We start from the raw sequence: 17,790 nt of genomic DNA, 5'->3' as shown, positions 1-17,790 counted from the left end.
GAATATGGAGCCTGCAGCCTTGGCATGTGCTGGTGGTTCTTATTTGGTAGGCTAGCTGAAGGAGCGTTGGATCAAAGCTTCCTGGGTGGCCCTGCCTGCCTGGAGGTTACCCAGGTCTGCATCTATGCCCTCAGTGTTCTCCTGAGCGTGCTCGTCCTCGGACTCGCTATTGGACTCTTCATCTGTTGCCTGTGCAGCTGCGTCAAGATCTTCTTCCTCCACTGTGTCCCATCTTTCCAGTGCCAGATTGGGTAGAGCGCAGCATGCAACCACTATTATCCCCACTCCATAATGTGGGGGGTATTGCAGTGCGCCCCCTGAACAGTCCAGGCATCGGAAACTCACCTTGAGAAGGCCGATGGTTCTCTCTACCACTGCCTTTGTGGAGGCATGGCTCCTGTTTTACCGCTGCTCGGCCTCTGTTCTTGGGTGGCGGAGAGGCGTCATGAGCCACCTTTTGAGCAGATAGCCCTTGTCACCCAGCAGCCTTCCATCCAGCTGGGCTGGAGCACTGGAGAGCCCCGGCACCTGGGAGTGTCTCAGGATGTAAGCATCATGGGAGCTGCCTGGGTACCTTGCACAGACTTGCAGAATCTGCATCCCGTGATCACACACTATCTGCACGTTCATGGAGTGGGAGCCCTTCCTGTTGAGGAAGGCTCCCTGCTCACCCACTGGTGCTTTCGTGGCCACAGGTGTGCAGTCGATTGCACCCTGGTTACGAGGGAACCCAGCAATCGCTGCAAAGCTTGTGGCTCATTCTGCCTGACAGGTCTTTTATACAATATTGAATGAAAGTCAACGCACGCCTGAACAGAGCTTATGTCACCAGTTTGACGCAACTGTGGACAGCTGATTGGGAGACACTACACATATCCCCCACCAAGCCCTGGAAAGAGCCAGAGGCATAGAAGTTGAGGGCTACTGTGACCTTCAGTGCCACTGGCATGGGCTGTCTACCCACACATTTGGAGCTGATCTCAGGCCCAATCATCTTTCAAATAGAGGCCACTGTCTCCCTTGAGAGGTGGAGCCTCCTTCAGCACTGCGCTTCAGACATATTGAGGTAACTGCTTCACCACCTGTAAACCCTGGCAGCAGGATAGTGGTGTCTTCTGCAGCCCCTTCCGCTTTGGACTTCCTGCTGGCCCTGTGCCCCTTGTGCCTGTGCCTCTCCTCCCACAGGTCGCTCCCCTGGAAGCTGAATTGGGACACCTGGCCTCCTCCCCCTTCTGGCCCTCTCGTCCTCCTCAGAGGAGGTGCCTCCAGCAGAGACCACAATCCCCATTACTAGGGTAAGGGAAGGCTGTCTGATACCTGGAAGACCCCACGTGGTGTGAATCCCCTGGGGGCCTGGAAGACAACACTGAGTCCTGAACTGAAGCCTCTAAATGGTCTAAATGCAGCACTATAGCGAAATGAAGCTGTCCTGTGCACAGAAGCAAGCAGCAGCAAATGATATCCTAAACTCACTATTTGCTTTGTGAAGCCCACTAACCCCTCTTATCCTGCCCGTGGATGAGGTTTTGCAAATTGTGGCCTGCCCACCTGCCCGTTTTTCCTATGTGGCGGCTTGAAAATTGCATGAGCTACGTAAACTCGGAGTCAGTTGGTCTCTCAAGGGCCTTAACTGGCCACTTAATTAATGGTGGGCACGCCTCCATCTTCGTTTAATCCGTCTCCATCGCTTGCCCACCTAGCGAAATATCGCATGAGTATACACTGACATCAGACGCGCTTTATTTCACGCACGCGTCCGCACGCCAAGAGTAAAATTCTGCCTCAAGTGTGTGTACCAACGGATGGGCACGGAGCACCTCTTGGCCGTTCTTTAATCCCAGCAGCTTGATGGGATTTTCTGGAAGACCTGTTTAAGTCAGTAATCTCATTGGGGCCCCTCTATGGCCAGAATCTTTGGGTCGGCGAGTGGGGACAGGCCCTGCTCGCCGATGCATAAAATGACGCGCAGTGACGTTGGGCGTGCGTCCCGACATCACCGCGCGTCATTCAGATCTTCATTTCAGCGGGCGCACACCCAAGTCGGCTGTGCACCTGCCAAACTATCAAAGGCCTATTAAGGCCATTTAAATTCTGTGGAGCAATCCAGTCAGTCCCATTCCCTCTCTGTAGCTCTGCAGGTTTATTTTCCTCAAGTGTCCATCCGGTTTCCATTTGTTATAGTCCTTGGATTTTTATGTATGGACAGCCACTGTTGATTGAAGACTGTGCTTGCTATCAATGACATCCTCAACTTTGGGAAAACCTACCAATAGAAAAATAACTTACTGCTCTCTCCTGTTTTCTATTACCCATGGGAAAAGAAGTGCAATTTTTTTGCTTTATGCAGCATGCATTTCAAATGTTACTGACATCACCATTGACCTCCCAAAAGAGCATGAGGCAATAAAGTTCATGGCAGTTGTTACTTTCACTATTGCTGGCAGCATCATGCTTGCCCTGCTATTTTTCTGCCAGTCTTCCTGCTATTTCCTGATCATAATGAAGCCATCTGGAGAAACAGATCTCTGTTCACCTGTTTCTGTTAGTGCAGTTGCCAGATGGTCTCATTATGAATGCTTTGCTGGGCTCCAAGACTCACCAATGGAATCAACTCAGCAGGGGTCTGTTTATACAGGTTGAAGGGGAGTGGTAGCTTTGATTGACTGATATCTTTATGAGGTTATAATAAATTATTCTTTCTTTGATTTGGTTTTTCAATGTCTGCATATTTATTTGGACAAGGTTAAGAGGGGAGAAATGGGCTAAAGCTTCTGTTATAGATATTATGAATAGCTTCGTCTGATTGTCACTTTTCTAAGGTTGTAAGGGCAGCAGTATTTTTCAAAGGAGATTTTTGAATGAGCATTTTTTCCTTGAGCATGTCAAAGATTTGCCGCACTTATTATGTGGTTTATTGGTTCTGTACATAGTGCATATTAAGGGGGAATGCGATAATGGAAGGTGTATGGAGGGGGCTTGAATGAGGGGGCATGGGAGTATGGAGGGTGCATGGGAGGCATGGATGGGTCCATAGTTGCTGGGTGGTGATGTGAGTGGTGAGGGATAGAGTGCCTAACAGCCTTTAATATAGCAGGGCCAAAGTCCCAGAGAAATCAGGTAGATCTTCTAACCATCCCACTTTAGCACTCGCACGCCTCCATGGCTGCTTCTGAACTGTCTCCGGAGGCAGCGGGCCTGACTCCACCCACCTCCACCTCCCCGAACAAAAATATGGTGGGCGGGGACCCTTTTAAAGCAGACAGGTCTGCTGAATTGGGAAGTTTCCCCAACTCGACTTTCCCACCCACCTCCTCCACGAAAATCTGGTCCAATATATTTGATAGCAGGATATCTGCAATTAGAAACCCACCTCCTACTATGTTGCCTCCCTTTTCTTTCATCCTGCAGTTTCTGCTCATCCTCATTTTCTTCCTCTCTCTTGCTCCAAGTAGCATGAGTCCAAAAGGATCTTGAATGAGATACCCATTGTATAAGAGAGAGAATGGTGAAAGGAATTAATACCCCGGACACATTGAAGGATAAACTTACGATCAATAATTATTACATTAATTGGCAGCTCCAATAACAGTAGCAGTGGTAAAATTAAGACATCGCATTCAGCCCATCCAAAAGAATTCTGTTTGAAACATCCCATTTAACTTTAATTCCTTGTTTATGTCAAATTGGGGAAAGGATTTTGGGGTGTTGGATGGTATAGGCTGGCAGACCTGGAGTGTTGCAATGATCTGGCAGTATTGGTGGGAGCAGTCCTGCAGGGAATGGGTCCAGGAAAATTGAAGTCACACTACCCTTGGATCCTTTTGAACCATCAGACCCCAATCCCTTTGCTATTCCTTCTCAACAGCCTCATCCCTGAAACCATCTGCAGTTTTTCTGGGCAGTCAAGATTCCCGTTCCCCCTCCCCACAACCTCATCCCTCCCCCCACTACTGCGCCTCCATTGTTTCTTCTGTTGTCAGCCGTTTCTTGTCTATGGCCAGAATTTTTCCGTTGGTGTGCAGGGGCGGGCCCTGCATGCCGGCGCGTAAAATGATTCGCAGTGACATCGGGCGAGTGTCCCAATGTCACCGCGCACCATCGCGATATTTCGTTGGGCGGGCACGGGATGACGTCCGATGCGTGCTCGCTATTATTTAACAGGCCACTTAAGGCCCTTGAGGCGCCAATCGACTGCAATTTTTCGGGGCCTGTGCATTCTTCAGATCGGCGCACGGGCAGGCGGGTAGGACACATTTGTATAAACCTTATCCATGGGCGGGATAGGAGGGCTCAGTGGGGTCGCAAGTGCACTCCGTCAAATATTGATTTTTTTAAAGTTACTGATACTCGCCTGTGTGATCTGCTGTACTTCAAAACGCATACCAGCTGCTTGGTCTGGACTCAACCTTCAGGTCAGCACTCTGCAGTGAGAAATCTTTTTTGGGCCTGCAGGTTTCAGGAAACCTTCCCTCAGCCTGGGAATGGGAGCTGAACTCTCCCCTGGAGGCACCTCCTCGGAGGAGGAAGGGAGGGCTGGAAGGGGGAGGAGGCCAGGAGTGCACATGCAGCCTCCAGGAGAGCCACCTTTGGGAGGACAGGCTCAGGCACAATGGGTGCAGGGCCAAGAGGTAGTCCATGGTGCAAGGGGCCACAGAAGATGCCACTATCCTGCTGCCAGGGTTTACAGGCGATGAAGCAGCTACCTCAGTATGTTGGAGGTGCTGTGCCAAAGGAGGCTCCGTCTCCCCAGGGAGACAGTCAACTATATCTGTCAGATGTTTGGGCCTGAGATATCCCCTAACTGTGTGGATGGACACCCCCATGCCAGTGGCTCTAAAGGTCACAGCTGCCCTCAACTTCTATGCCTCTGGCTCCTTCCAGGGCTCAGTGGGTGATCTTTGCGGTGACTCCCAATCAGCTGTCCACGCTTGTGTCAAGCAGGTCACATACGCTTTGTTCAGACGTGCATTGACCTTCATCCACTACCAATGGGACCAGGCAAGCCAGACACAGCGAGCCAGAGGCTACGCGGCCATTGCTGGCTTCCTCCGCATCCAGGGTGCAATAGACTGTACGCATGTGGCCATCAAGGCACCAGCAGGTGAGCCCGGTGCCTTCGTCAACAGGAAGGGCTTCCACTCCAGATAGTGTGTGCAGATAGTGAGTGATCACAGGAGACTGATTCTACAAGTCTGTGCAAGGTACCCAGGCAGCTCCCATGACGCCTACACCCTCAGACACTCGCAGGTGCCGAGGCTCTTCAGTGCTGCAGCCCGGCTGGATGGATGGCTGCTGGGTGACAAGGGCTATCCCCTGAGAAGGTGGCTCATGACGCCTCTCCGCCATCCAAGAACAGAAGCTGAGCAGTGGTAAATAGGAGCCGCGCCTCCACAAGGGCTGTGGTGGAGAGAGCCATTGGTCTTCTCAAGATGTGCTTCCGATGCCTGGACCACTCAGGGGGCGCACTCCATTACCCTCCAGATCGTGTGTCACTGATAGTGGTTGCATGCTGCGCTCTCCACAATCTTGCACTGAAAAGGGGGGACGCTGTGGACGATGAAGACATCAACGCAGTGGCTGCGGCTGCACACGATGAGTCCAGCAGTGAGGATGAACATGCACAGGGAAATGCTGAGGGGGTAGAGCTGACCCGGGCATACTCCAGGGAGGCAGGGACACCCGGGAGATTTAATCCAACGAACCTTCAGCTAGCACACCACACGTGGACCTTCAGGTCAAGCCTGGGCTGCAGGCTCCTTACTCAATACCTAAGTGCAAAATCTGCCAGGTTAGGAACGTTAACTAAGGGCCTTTTTAATAAAGCTGAATGTCCCACAAATCACTCATAACATTATTGGAAACCATCCACCTGCAGAAGAAAAGAGGCACCCTCAGCCATGGTGACATGTCTGAATTTAATATTATAACCAAAGGAACTTAAGAAAACAAATTGACAAAGGTGTTAAAAATCACACCAACTCACAAAGACCTCATTGCGAGCCAACACAAAAGCATCAGTGATAAACCCGTGGTGTGCCTAAGGTGCCTTATGTTTAACTTTGCGGGTGCTACGTCTTGGTGCTGCCCCCTCGCTGGGAGTGGCATCTGAGACAGCCTGCTGACTCTGCTGTCCCGATGACCTTGGCAGTCATCCTCTGGCCCATGGAGCCTGTGCTGGCCCCACCTGGGAGGGAGCTGCCAGTTCTACAGCTGGCATCTCCCCAGTCATCACAGCCTCACCGGATGCAACGGTTATTGGCAGAGGGGCAAAGGATTTGCCGTCTTCATCCGGAGCGCCCTGAGAGGAGCCCACAGAGACGACAGGCAGCTGCTGCGCCAACGTGAGGTCGCTTCAGACCTCCCTGCTCACCGTGGTTGGATGGGCACCGAGCTGGGAAACTTGGTGCCCAGACCATCTCCCACGTTGGTCAATGCCAATGTGAGGGCTTGCTGGTCCAAGCAGATCTCCAGGAAGACCTGATTGGTCTCCTGGAGGAGCCTCTCCACGAGAGTCGCCACACTCTCCATGGAGGAAGCATGGCGCTCGGCCATGAGGCTCATTGCTTTGGCAATAGTCAGCATAGACTCCTCCACAACAGAGACCAAGCCAAGCATAGCCTCATGCATCTCCACCAGATGCTCCCGCACAACCTGCGTTTGCTGCATCGTGGACGACTCCAGAGGCACATCATCAGGCACCGACTGAGCATGTGCCTGGACCCCTGCAGTCCTCCGACTGCTGGTGCCATGGACAGACTCGGTCTCTGCCAGCTCCTCCAGCGACTGTGAAGTGCCCTCACCGCTATGCCCCAGGACACTAGCCGATGTTCTAATTCCCACCGAGGTGCTAGTATCTGCACTGGCACCTGCCTGGCAGAGATGGTGTGACACTGGTGAGTCCGTGACTTCAGGGCCCTCAGGTGTGAGAGGGGGCCTCTGCTGCTCCTCTCCCAGCCCTGCTCCGCTGATGCTGAAAGGAAAAACAAGGATATTAGATCAGTTAACGTGGAGACAATGTCAATGTGTATCCCCATCCCCCGGATCATTATGCGCTCATCCTTCCATAAGCAATGGTCAAGCCATGTTGCAAACTTCAATCACTGAACATTCAGCACTGCCATGGCTGTTGGGAGAACAATGGTGACCTCACTGCTGGGCAAACATACCTGCCCGTGGCACCCCAGCCTCACTGACACCGGTGGACCTGGGCGCATGGCACCTCTCCAAATCTAGGGCTTCCTGCTCAAAGTGGCTGAGAATCGCCAACTGGGCCGGCCCTCCGCCAGTTGTCACCCGCTCAGCAGCATTATGTGCATTCTTCTCCTGAAGAGGAGAGAAGAGCATTGATTAGTGCTACTTGTACCTGGACTCTCTTTGCGGACGGCCCATCCCAACCAGAGTGGGACATTGCAGGGATCCAGTGCCTCCTCACCCCGCTGCTGCTGAACACTCTCACAAAGATGCCAGGCCTGTCATCAGAAAAACTGAGGGGCACAGTGCCCCGTTGCCCTACCCTCCTGCCCGGCCTGCTCAGCAGCAGCGTCCTGGGGAGCCCTTCCACTGGCCATGATTCACAGCCTTTGAAAGGCTGCAGCAGCTTTTTTAAACAGGCCGCCGGGTCGCCATTGGACCCAGCGGTCGCTGCGGTCCCGCCACCGCCCGCCCACTCCCGCTGTCCTCGGGAGCCGTGATTCATGCTGGAGGCCCGCCCGCGTCAAATGGCGGCGCGGACCCGATCGCGGGTGGTAACAGGCAGAAAATCCTGCCCTATGTGTTTAAAAGTCAATTTTCTGTATTGTAAAATGAATGGATGAAAATGATGGCTGGGGCTGCAGTTTGCTGATATGTCTTTGTGACTTACACCAGTGGCACAAAAAATGACTCTTTAATGGTCTATTATGAGTTTTCTAAATTATAGTTTTTAATAAACAAAAAAAATTCATAAACAAATTAAGTTTCCTCATAAAATGCTCAAAAATTAATGTTTATGTATTATCAAAGTTGTTTTAACCCAAAAAAATGTTCAAAGAGGCTGTTTAACGGAGTTTTCAACAGCAATAAGCAAGTGAGTGACTAATAAGAAGATCCTGCTAATAACAGGTGTTGTCCATCTGTGGACAGTTCATAATAGAAAATAGCAGTTTTAAATAAATCTCAACACTTGTCTAAAATGAAGCTTGCAGAATTTAACCTCCGGTTTATTTTAAAGTCTTGGAGAAAATAGAAACTCTCCAATCCTCACAGGATAAAGAGACCCTTCTTACCCTTCGACTCATGCTGCTGCAGATGCTGCATGAGGGATAAATTCTGTGACTGAGCTTACTCAATGCACAGATGTTGTTGAAAGCTCTATCCAATGGCTGAGGTAAAATTATTAAGACAAATCCAAGCTTTAGAGACAGACTCAGACCTTAAAGTAAAAGTTATGTATTAAAAGATAGAAAAGACAATTTAATGGGTAAATTTGATCACATTTTTCTTGAAAAATATGGTGAAAAAGGTGGAAACTTTTCAGAAAGCATGTTGAACGATTAAATTGGTTCATCAAAGGATGACGGCAAAAAGTTGGCCTGTCTATCAAAAGACTTTCCCAGTGTGAATGATTACACACAAATTTTCCATTATGATATTTTAACATACAAGATTTCCATTATAAAAGCAGGAAGTAAGGTTTAAGGGCAGGAAGTACACATCATATATAAGTACCTAGAATTTCTATTGAGTGCCGTATGGATATAAACTGTTATAACCACATTATAAATTGCCCTCTAACCCCAAATCATCTGAAGGACTACACTTGGCCTCAACTTCCCATGTGCAATGCCATAGGAGGTTGCTCAGGTATTTTACTTTGAATGCTATACCATATGTAAAATATTAATTTCTCCTTCGAACTACTAGTGCTATCCAACATCCTGATGACTTCGAGGCTAGGTCCAACATGCACCTTGCAAGTGTTTTTGCAGGAATTGGCTTTGGAAATGCTGGCGTTCATCTCTGGTAAGCGATGCAATACACTTATGTTATGAAGCCCCAAACTTGAATAGATAGCATGCATATATTTGTTCAAGATGGGAAGAGGCTTAATATAGAGTCTTATATACTAATTTGCGTGTTATTTTCCCTGCTGTGAATTAGTTAACACCAAGCCTTTGAAGTCCTCAGGCTGTGCAGCAGCTGTGCCAAAAGGGAATTCCCCATCTAATGGCATCAGTGTACCTGCTCCACACAATCCTGTCAAAAATAAATATGTGCTGGGGTTCATCAAGGAGCACCATAAAGGATTTTTAAAAAATCTTAAAATGAATATAATACTGCTACCTGGCGAGAGATCTTCTTTAAGGCTTAAGCACGTATGTTTTATTATCCTTTGCACTTATTGCTGGAGTACAACTCCACACAGGTGCTGGCACCCCTCCAGTACCTTGTCCAGGGGGCCATTTTCAGATGCGAACCAGGACAGTAGGTGACCACAGACTGTTCAATCTTGAGAAAATCAAGGTTAAGCCTGATCTGATGTTTATTCATTCACAGGCATTTTTCACAGAATTGCGGTCAGAAAGGGAAATATTGTTGATTTGACCCTTCAGGGTATGGGGAGCTGAGACGATTAATGATGCTCCAACTGCTGCTTTAGCTGAGATCAGTTAACTCAGAAACTTGGAATTTACCTTAGTGCTACAATATGCAAAGTATTTCCTCAATAGTATATTGCAGGTTCAAGCATGCAACTACTAAATATAATTTCTTATGCAAAACAAGCCATTTTAAAATGTGTATTATAACTAATAACTTGCTTCAAATATTTTCCCTTAAAAATGCAATTGTCTCTGCAATGTAACCCTATGAGAAAGCACTTCATGCACCAATAAACTTTAGTGTAAAGAAATATATCCTAACCACTTTTCTCAATCCCTTAATGACAGCTTTAAATTGGAAACTCCTTTGTCACTGACTTTCAACCAGAGGAGATTGTCCTTCCTTGTTCACTTGATCAAAACTCTTCATAGCCTGCAAAACGTCTATTAAATCTCCTTTTAACCTTCTCTGCTTTAGTGTAAATAATCCTTATATCTCAAGTCTCTCTTCATCACTCTAGTTTTCCATTCCTGACTTAGCCCTGACGCGTTCATGCTATATACCCTCCATGATTTTAATATCCTTTCTATAATTAGCTCAATGCAAACTCTGATCCCTAAAGTGCAAACGTATACTGGAAGGTATCTTATCAAAGGTATCTTATCTATTGTCTGAGACCATCTTTGTCCGACTTCTGATTCACATTCCATGATCTAGCTGTCCTGTGAAACTAAACCCTTCAAAGCAAGCTTCAAGCATATTTAGATCTTTTCCATAATAAGTGGTCACAATACCTAGAAACATGCCATCCTTACAACCCTACATATACATATACATCTCTCAGTTTATCCATCTTTCCATTAGGCGTATACTCTCACTCGTTGTTTTTCCTCCCAGATTTATCACATCACGCTTGCCTGCAGTAAATTGCAGCTTCACCTGTCCGTCCATTTCGCTGATGTGTCTATGGCATCCTGAAGTATTTTGCAGTTCTCCTCACTGTTTTGTGAAAATTGATACTTTTGTTCCAATAACACAATTTGAAATCGAACTCCCTTTGCCCAAGTCCATTATCTATATGAATACCACTTCTAATCTAATCTGAGCAACATCCATTTACCCTCATATTTTCTTTTTCATCAGCCAACTTTCTATGGACACCAATGTATCTCCTTTTAAACACCTGAATTTTTCTAATAAGCTTCTTGTGAGATTTGATGGGATTTCAGCTGGGATTTCAATGTGGGTGACGGGAGTCTCTCCGGTTGGAGAAGCTCACCATTGCTTTTCTCCAGGAAACTCAACTCTATTACATTCCAATCATGCGCTTACCTGAATAGTGTTAAGCCTCCCATCCAATTAAGCCCCCAGTAGGGTGGGAATCCCATTCCCTAAAGATGCCGATCAATCAGGCCAGCAGCTGGCCAGTACCAGCAGCACCACCAGAAATGGTGGCCACTGCCAGTACTACAATGGGGTCTATCACAAGGATCACCAATGGATCCCCAGATAGAGTAAGTGTGGGAAGCAAGGGGGTCGTGAGGAAGCGGGGGCGGGGGGGTGGTTTAAGGGACAGAAGCAAGGACAGGAGGATGGTTTCCTGTGAGCACCCCCTTTCTCGACACCAGGTCCCTGATCGGGCACAGAGTGCCTGTGAACGGGGGAACCCCAGGAGGCCAGTGGCAAACACGATAGGATTTTCTGGGTGGCCTCCCTACATGGCGAGTCCCCACCTGCCACTGGTTGAATACCAGCAGCTGTGGGAATTAACCTCGGGACAGGGTGGCCACCCTCAAGCCTTCCCACAAGTTCTCCAACCCGCACCCTCCCACCCAATCAAGAGGCCCATCCCTGCCTCCAAACTTGCCCCAGGGATGCGCAATAAACTCCGCCCAACTTATCTAATGCCTCTGAAAATCCCAAAAAACTACATCTATCGACTGAACTCCTTTGTCTATCCATCATTTCGTAAAAATATATTAAATTTGTCAAACACAATGTGCCTTTAAAAATCAATAACTTGTGTATTCTAAATGCTCACTAATTCCAATCTACAATTATGAATTCTGTTAGCTTTGACATGAGAATTGTCAAATTATGCTGAATTTTCACAACTCTTGAGTTACACAAGAGCAAATACAGTGACTCAAACTGTGTGTTTTGTACTTTTCCTAGCCATGGAATGTCCTATCCAATAGCAGGAATGGTGAAAAGCTTTAGAGCAAAGGATTACAATGTGGATCACCCTTTGGTGGTATGTATTTTGAATTGTGTGTGCAATATAATAGTACATAAGTTGCAAGAAATATGATAGAGATGTATTACATAGCTGTAACTTATTTTTTGATTCAAGTGATGTGACAGATCACAATAGAGAATGAAACTGGAATATGGGCTAACAAGATACATGTTCTTGTGTATGTACATAGGATGCTTCAATCCCACTGTTCTAAACTATTTCCTGACTGCCATTGATAACTTTGATCTGTAGCCTTTGGGTTGATTGGAAAATAGAGAGTGATGGGAAAGGAAAGTGTGTACGTGGATGGCAGAAGTGTTTGCAAGAGCCTTCGATAGAAATTGTGTAGTAGTGTGTGAGGTTAAGATGAACCATTTTAAGGGATTGGAGAATTAGAAATTTTAAAAGGATAGGAATAATGTCTGAGGGAAGTGAATGGTGGATAAGCAAGAGAAGAAGAAAATGGATGATCAGTAGCTGTAGAGGAAATGAATCTCCTGTGGACTGAAGAAGGAACATGTGCAGAAACTACAGAGTGTATAAGATTCAGGTATTTATGTATAAGATTGGGATTGGGTTGAGAGAGGAGGCAGAGATGGCCAAACATTCAGGCCTGAATTTTCGCTTCTGGGTTGGGAGCGCACTTTTTACACACATTCACGTGCACTTTTAACAATCCCAAAGGGCACCTTACTTCTCCCAAAGGACACCTGACCTCCCTCAAAGGTGTCTTGGGACCATATCTACACTGCCTCTCCAAGAGGGTACACCACCTCTCCAAATGACTCCCCAAAGTTTAGGCCTGCTCCTACCAGGTCTGATCTGCACATGTTTTGTTTCCCTACTCCTGGCTAATGAACATAACTCGAATGTGAAACAGCCATATAAAATGCACATGCACAAATCCCGCCCCGCCCCTATTCCCGTCCCTGCAAAAAATGGTAAGTACTGTTCGGGGGTGGGACTTCCAGATTCCAGCCTCCCCTATTGCTGCAATGACAGAGAGGTTTTCCATCGCTGTGGAAATCCAGGCCTTTGTTTCAGTTTTGGAACAGAAGCCTTGACTGTCACACATTCTTATGTTGCCACCGTAGTATATTGATCAGTATTTTATTTTATTTTAAACTTATGTTTCTAAATGAATGCTTATCTGTAAAAATATGTGTTTGATGCTTGAAATTGACGTTTAAACAGTGATCAGTTGTATACTTCACTTACAGAAAATGAAAGAGCTTTTGGTCAGTAGAGGGCACTATTATCTTATCCTTGCATACAGCACTGTATACTTCATCAGAACTGGGCAATTTCACATCCAAAACGTAGTGTTCATTCAAATCAATGTATAAAATACTTCATTTTGTCCAATTCACTCCTGAATCAGTTTTTCTAAACTTTGTTCCAGCCCAGCTTTCTAAACCTAACTTGTTTGCTCTCAATTTCGATTTCTCAAAACACTGAACAGCATTTGAAAAAGAGCTTCGAGTTGTCCTTGTCTTGCAGGATGACCTGGGGTAGTAGAAGAGTTTGGCTGAGCAGAAGGTATGGTAGTATTTAACATGATTGAGTCAGATATGTTGAGTGAATAGCTCAGTTGTCCTCCCTTGGACTTAAAAATGTGGTAGGGACTCCACCGGGGTAATGACAGGATTGAAAGATGATAAATGATTTAGTGGGAATAAAGGCAGAGGCTAGGAGCTGCAGGTATTGTGGTGGTGGGGTAGGAGTTGCGGTAAGCAGTGAGGTTGAAGGATTTGGGGGTTGGATGATAAGGGAGACAAGAGCATGGGAAGAATAGCCTCATTAGTGATTGAGGCCTTAAGGTGGTAATATCAAGGTTGAAGGGATCCATGGGATAAGCAAATTCATATGAAGAGTGAGACAAAGTGAACACAAGAGGGTGGAGAAGTCGGAGGAGAGAGAACTAGATATGGGCTGAAATCAGCAGGGATGAGTCGCAGCTAAGGGAGGAGATCTTGGTGAACATATCAATGTGGGGATTTGGAAAGATTTTAATCATTTTCTTTCAAAGAGGTTTTTTGCAAATTGCAAGTCCTACTTGGTTATATTAGACTTGGTATTGTGAAATGTGACAAGATTAATTAATTACCTCAGGGTAAAGGCACCCCTAGGTAGCAGTGACCAAACTATGATTGAATTTTACATCCAGAATGAAAGGGAGAAGAGCGGGTCTGAGATTAGTATTTTAAACTTAAATAAACTATGTGAGCATGAAAGCTGAGCTAGCTGAAGTTAATTGAGATACTAGACTAGTGGATAGATCAATAGAGAAGCACTGACATATTTAAGGAGATTTTTCAGAATACTCAATAAGTATATTCCAATTATGAAGAAAAATTCTAAAGGAAGGACCCACCATCCGTGGTTAACTAAAGAAGTTAGGCAAAGCATCAAATTTAAGAGAAAAGCATATAACTGCGCAAAGATGAGTGGCAGGTCAGATGATTGGACAGAATATAAAGAATGGCAGAGAATAACTAAAAGGTTAATCAGCAGAAAGAAATTACAGTATGAGAGGAAGCTAGCTAGAAATGTGAAAATGGATAGCAAGAGCTTCTACAGGTATTTAAACAGGAAAAGAAGTAGGTAAGGTGAGTTTTGGTCCTCTAGAGAGTGAGAATGGGGAGTTAATAGTAGATAATAAGGAAATCGCGGATGAAATGAACAAATATTTTGCTTCTGTCTTCACTATAGAGGATACAAAAAACATTCCAGCAAAAGCTATAAATCAAGAGGCGGAAGGGAGGGGGGAACTTGGTGAAATTACAAACACCAGGGAAGTGGTGCTGAGCAAACTGATGGAGCTGCGGGCTGACAAGTCTCTGGGTCCTGATGGACTTCATCCTAAGGTCTTAAAAGAGGTTGCTAATGAGGTGGTAGATGCGTTGGTGTTAGTTTTCCAATGTTCCCTAGATTCTGAAAAGGTTCCATCAGACTGGAAAGTAGCAAATGTAACCCTGCTATTCAAGTAGGGAGGGAGGCTGAAACAGGAAACTATAGACCAGTTAGCTTGACATCTGTTGTGGGAAAGGTGTTCGATTCAATCATTAAAGAGGTTATAGTTGGGCACTTAGAAAAACACAAGGTAATCGGGAAGAGTCAGCATGGTTCTGTGAAAGGGAAATCATGTTTAACCAACTTATCAGAGTTCTTTGAAGGAGTAACGTGTGCTGTGAATAAAGGGGAGGCTGTAGACTTACTGTACTTGGATTTCCAGGAGGTATTTGATAAGCTGCCACATCAAAGGTTATTGCAGAAAATAAAAGCTCCTGGTGTAGGGGGTTGCATATTAGCCTGCATAGAGAATTGGCTGGGTGTCAGAATGCAGAGAGTATGCATAAATGGGTCTTTGTCTGATTGGCAGGATGTGACTAGTAGGGTCCTCCAGGGGTCTATTCTTGGGCCTCAGCTTTTTACAATTTACATCAATGGCTTAGATGAGGGGATCAAAGGCATCGTAGCTAAATTTTTGACAACGCAAAGATAGGTAGGAAAGTATGTTGTGAAGAAGACATAAGGAGTTTGCAGACAGATATAGATAAGTTGAGTGAGTGGGCAAAAATCTGGCGGATGGAGTATAATATGGGAAAATGTGAAGTTGTTCACTTTGGCAGGAAGAATAAAAAAGCAGAGTATTACTTAAGTAGAGAACAGCTGCAGAATTCAGAGGTGCAGAAGGATCTAGGTGTTCTCGTGCATGAGTCATAAAAGTTCCTATGCAGGTACAGCATATAATCAGGAAGGCTAATGGAATGTTATCCTTTATTACGAAAGGAATTGAATATAAAAGTAAGAATCTTATGCTTCAGTTATACAGGGCATTGGTGAGACCGCATCTAGAATGCTGTGTGCAGTTTTGGTCTCCTTATTTAAGGAAGGATGTAAATGCGTTGAGAGGTGGTTAAGAGGAGGTTTACTAGAATGATACCTGGATTGAATAGGTTGTTTTATGAGGATAGGTTGGACAGGCTGGGCTTGTTTCCATTGGAGTTTAGAAGAGTGAGGGGTGAATTGATTTGAATTGATTGAAGTATATAAGATCCTGAATGATCTTGTCAAGGTGGGCGTGGAAAGGATGTTTCTTCTTATGGGTGAGTCCGGAACTACGGGGCACTGCTTTAAAATTAGCAGTCGCCCTTTTAGGACAGAGGTGAGGAGAATTTTTTTCTCTCAGAGGGTTGTGCGACTTTGGAACTCTGCCTCAGAAGACAGTGGAAGTGGGGTCACTGAATATTTTTAAGTCAGAGGTAGATAGACTCTTGTTAGGCAAGGGAATCAAAGGTTATCGTGAGTAGGTGGGAATGTAGAACTCAAAGCACAAAGATATCAGCCACGGTCTTATTGAATGGCAGAGCAGGCTCAAGGGGCCGAATGACCTACTTCTGCTCCTATTTTGTATGTTCGTATTTACATAATAGGTGGTGTTCTCTTTATTCAGCCCCATGGCCTTTCTGTGGTTTTGACCTCACCTGCAGTCTTCACTTTCACGGGCTCTATGTGTCCTGAACGGCACTTGGAAGCAGCTGAAATACTAGGTAGGAGATTGAATTCTTGCAGACAACTTAAACAGTATTAGAACTGAGAGTTTGAAAGTGAATTTGTAAATTTGTAGAACATTTTTATGGAAATCAACCAAATAAAGTCGTCAACTAATCTGAACTGCCATTAAACAGGCATCATTTGATTTGTTTGTAATTATGTTTGTTCATTAACTGATCTGAATAACTAACTGAATAAAGTACAATGCATTTAATCAGCTGAAATTTTACTGATCAGATTAGCAGTTTGATATAAATCCCATCTGTACAGCTTTCACTGACTATCTTTCTGATATGTATGTACCAGTAAATTTACAGTTAATAACATGATAAGTCTTGATTTGGAATTAAAAACACACTAGTGAACATTGCTAAAATTCATATTAAAATATAATTAGTTATAATTCTTTTGACGACTTATATAGCCTGCAGTTAATAAATTTGATCCAACATAATGAAGAATGCATCAAATGGTGGTGCATTTAACATACATTGCAGTTTAACAACAGTTGTCAGGTGACAACTTTTATTTGTTTGATTTCCATAAAGAATTTCTTTGTAAGGACATAATCAAAACATAGCTTAGAAAGAAAACAAGAGCTTTGTTGAAGTAGTAATTCCATTCATTTTACTTGTATGTGTTTTATATATACTGGAAGCAGATGTAGAGGAGAGTAAAATGAAGCTGTAATTTACTATGAATACACAGTGTGACTGCCTTCCTATCTGATACTACAGTCTGGGCTCTGTGTCTTTCAGGAACTGATGTGCGGACTGTGAAACGTGAAGATGCAGGATTAGCTCTGGCTGATACTCTTCGGAAATTCCTGTTTGAGCTGAATGTTGAAAACGGCCTGAGTGCAGTTGGTTACAGTAAAGAAGATATTCCAGCTCTAGTCAAAGGAACTGTGCCTCAGGTGTGTACCCGACTGATTCCTGGGATGAAGGGGTTATCATATGAGGAAAGGCTGGACAGTTTGGGCCTGTATCCATTGGAGCTTAGAAGAATTAGAGATGATCTTATTGAAACATGTAAGATCCTGAGGGCACTTGACAGGCTGGATGGTGAAAGGATGTTTCCCCTTGTAGGAAAGATTTGAACTAGGAGATACAGTTTAAAGATAAGGGGTCTCCCATTTAAGATGGAGATGAGGTGAAATTTTCCATCCCAGAGGGTCGTGAGTTGTGGAACCCTCTTCTCCAGAGAGTGGTTGAGGCATGAATATTTTTAAGGCTGAACTAGGCAGATTCTTAATTGACAAGGGCATCAAAAGAAAAAGGGTTAGGAAGGAAAGTGGAGTTGAGGCCACAATCAGATCAGATACACCGTATGCTGTATAGTGCTCGGACTGCTGCTCAAATGGACTGCCTTGATGAAATTCTTGGGAGCTAGTTTTCTACCTACGCATCCAGCAT

General features: G+C 45.4%; 1 protein-coding gene across 1 annotated transcript in view; it reads left to right on the top strand.

The window, feature by feature from the left end:
* The window catches only part of adhfe1 (alcohol dehydrogenase iron containing 1), a 70,095-nt gene that overhangs the window by 47,421 nt on the left and 4,884 nt on the right, over positions 1 to 17,790 (top strand). The window contains exons 10-13 of the mRNA XM_078540405.1: positions 8,902 to 9,000; positions 11,755 to 11,833; positions 16,275 to 16,371; positions 17,134 to 17,291. Of these exons, the coding sequence (XP_078396531.1) occupies positions 8,902 to 9,000; positions 11,755 to 11,833; positions 16,275 to 16,371; positions 17,134 to 17,291 (433 nt within the window). The remainder of the gene's footprint in view (positions 1 to 8,901; positions 9,001 to 11,754; positions 11,834 to 16,274; positions 16,372 to 17,133; positions 17,292 to 17,790) is intronic.

Source organism: Cetorhinus maximus, chromosome 4 (genome assembly GCF_964194155.1).
Source record: "Cetorhinus maximus chromosome 4, sCetMax3.hap1.1, whole genome shotgun sequence".
In the NCBI taxonomy this organism is placed as follows: Eukaryota; Metazoa; Chordata; class Chondrichthyes; order Lamniformes; family Cetorhinidae; genus Cetorhinus; species Cetorhinus maximus.
The sequence above is the reverse complement of the archived record's forward strand: the minus strand, read 5'-3'. Positions and strand labels throughout refer to the sequence as shown.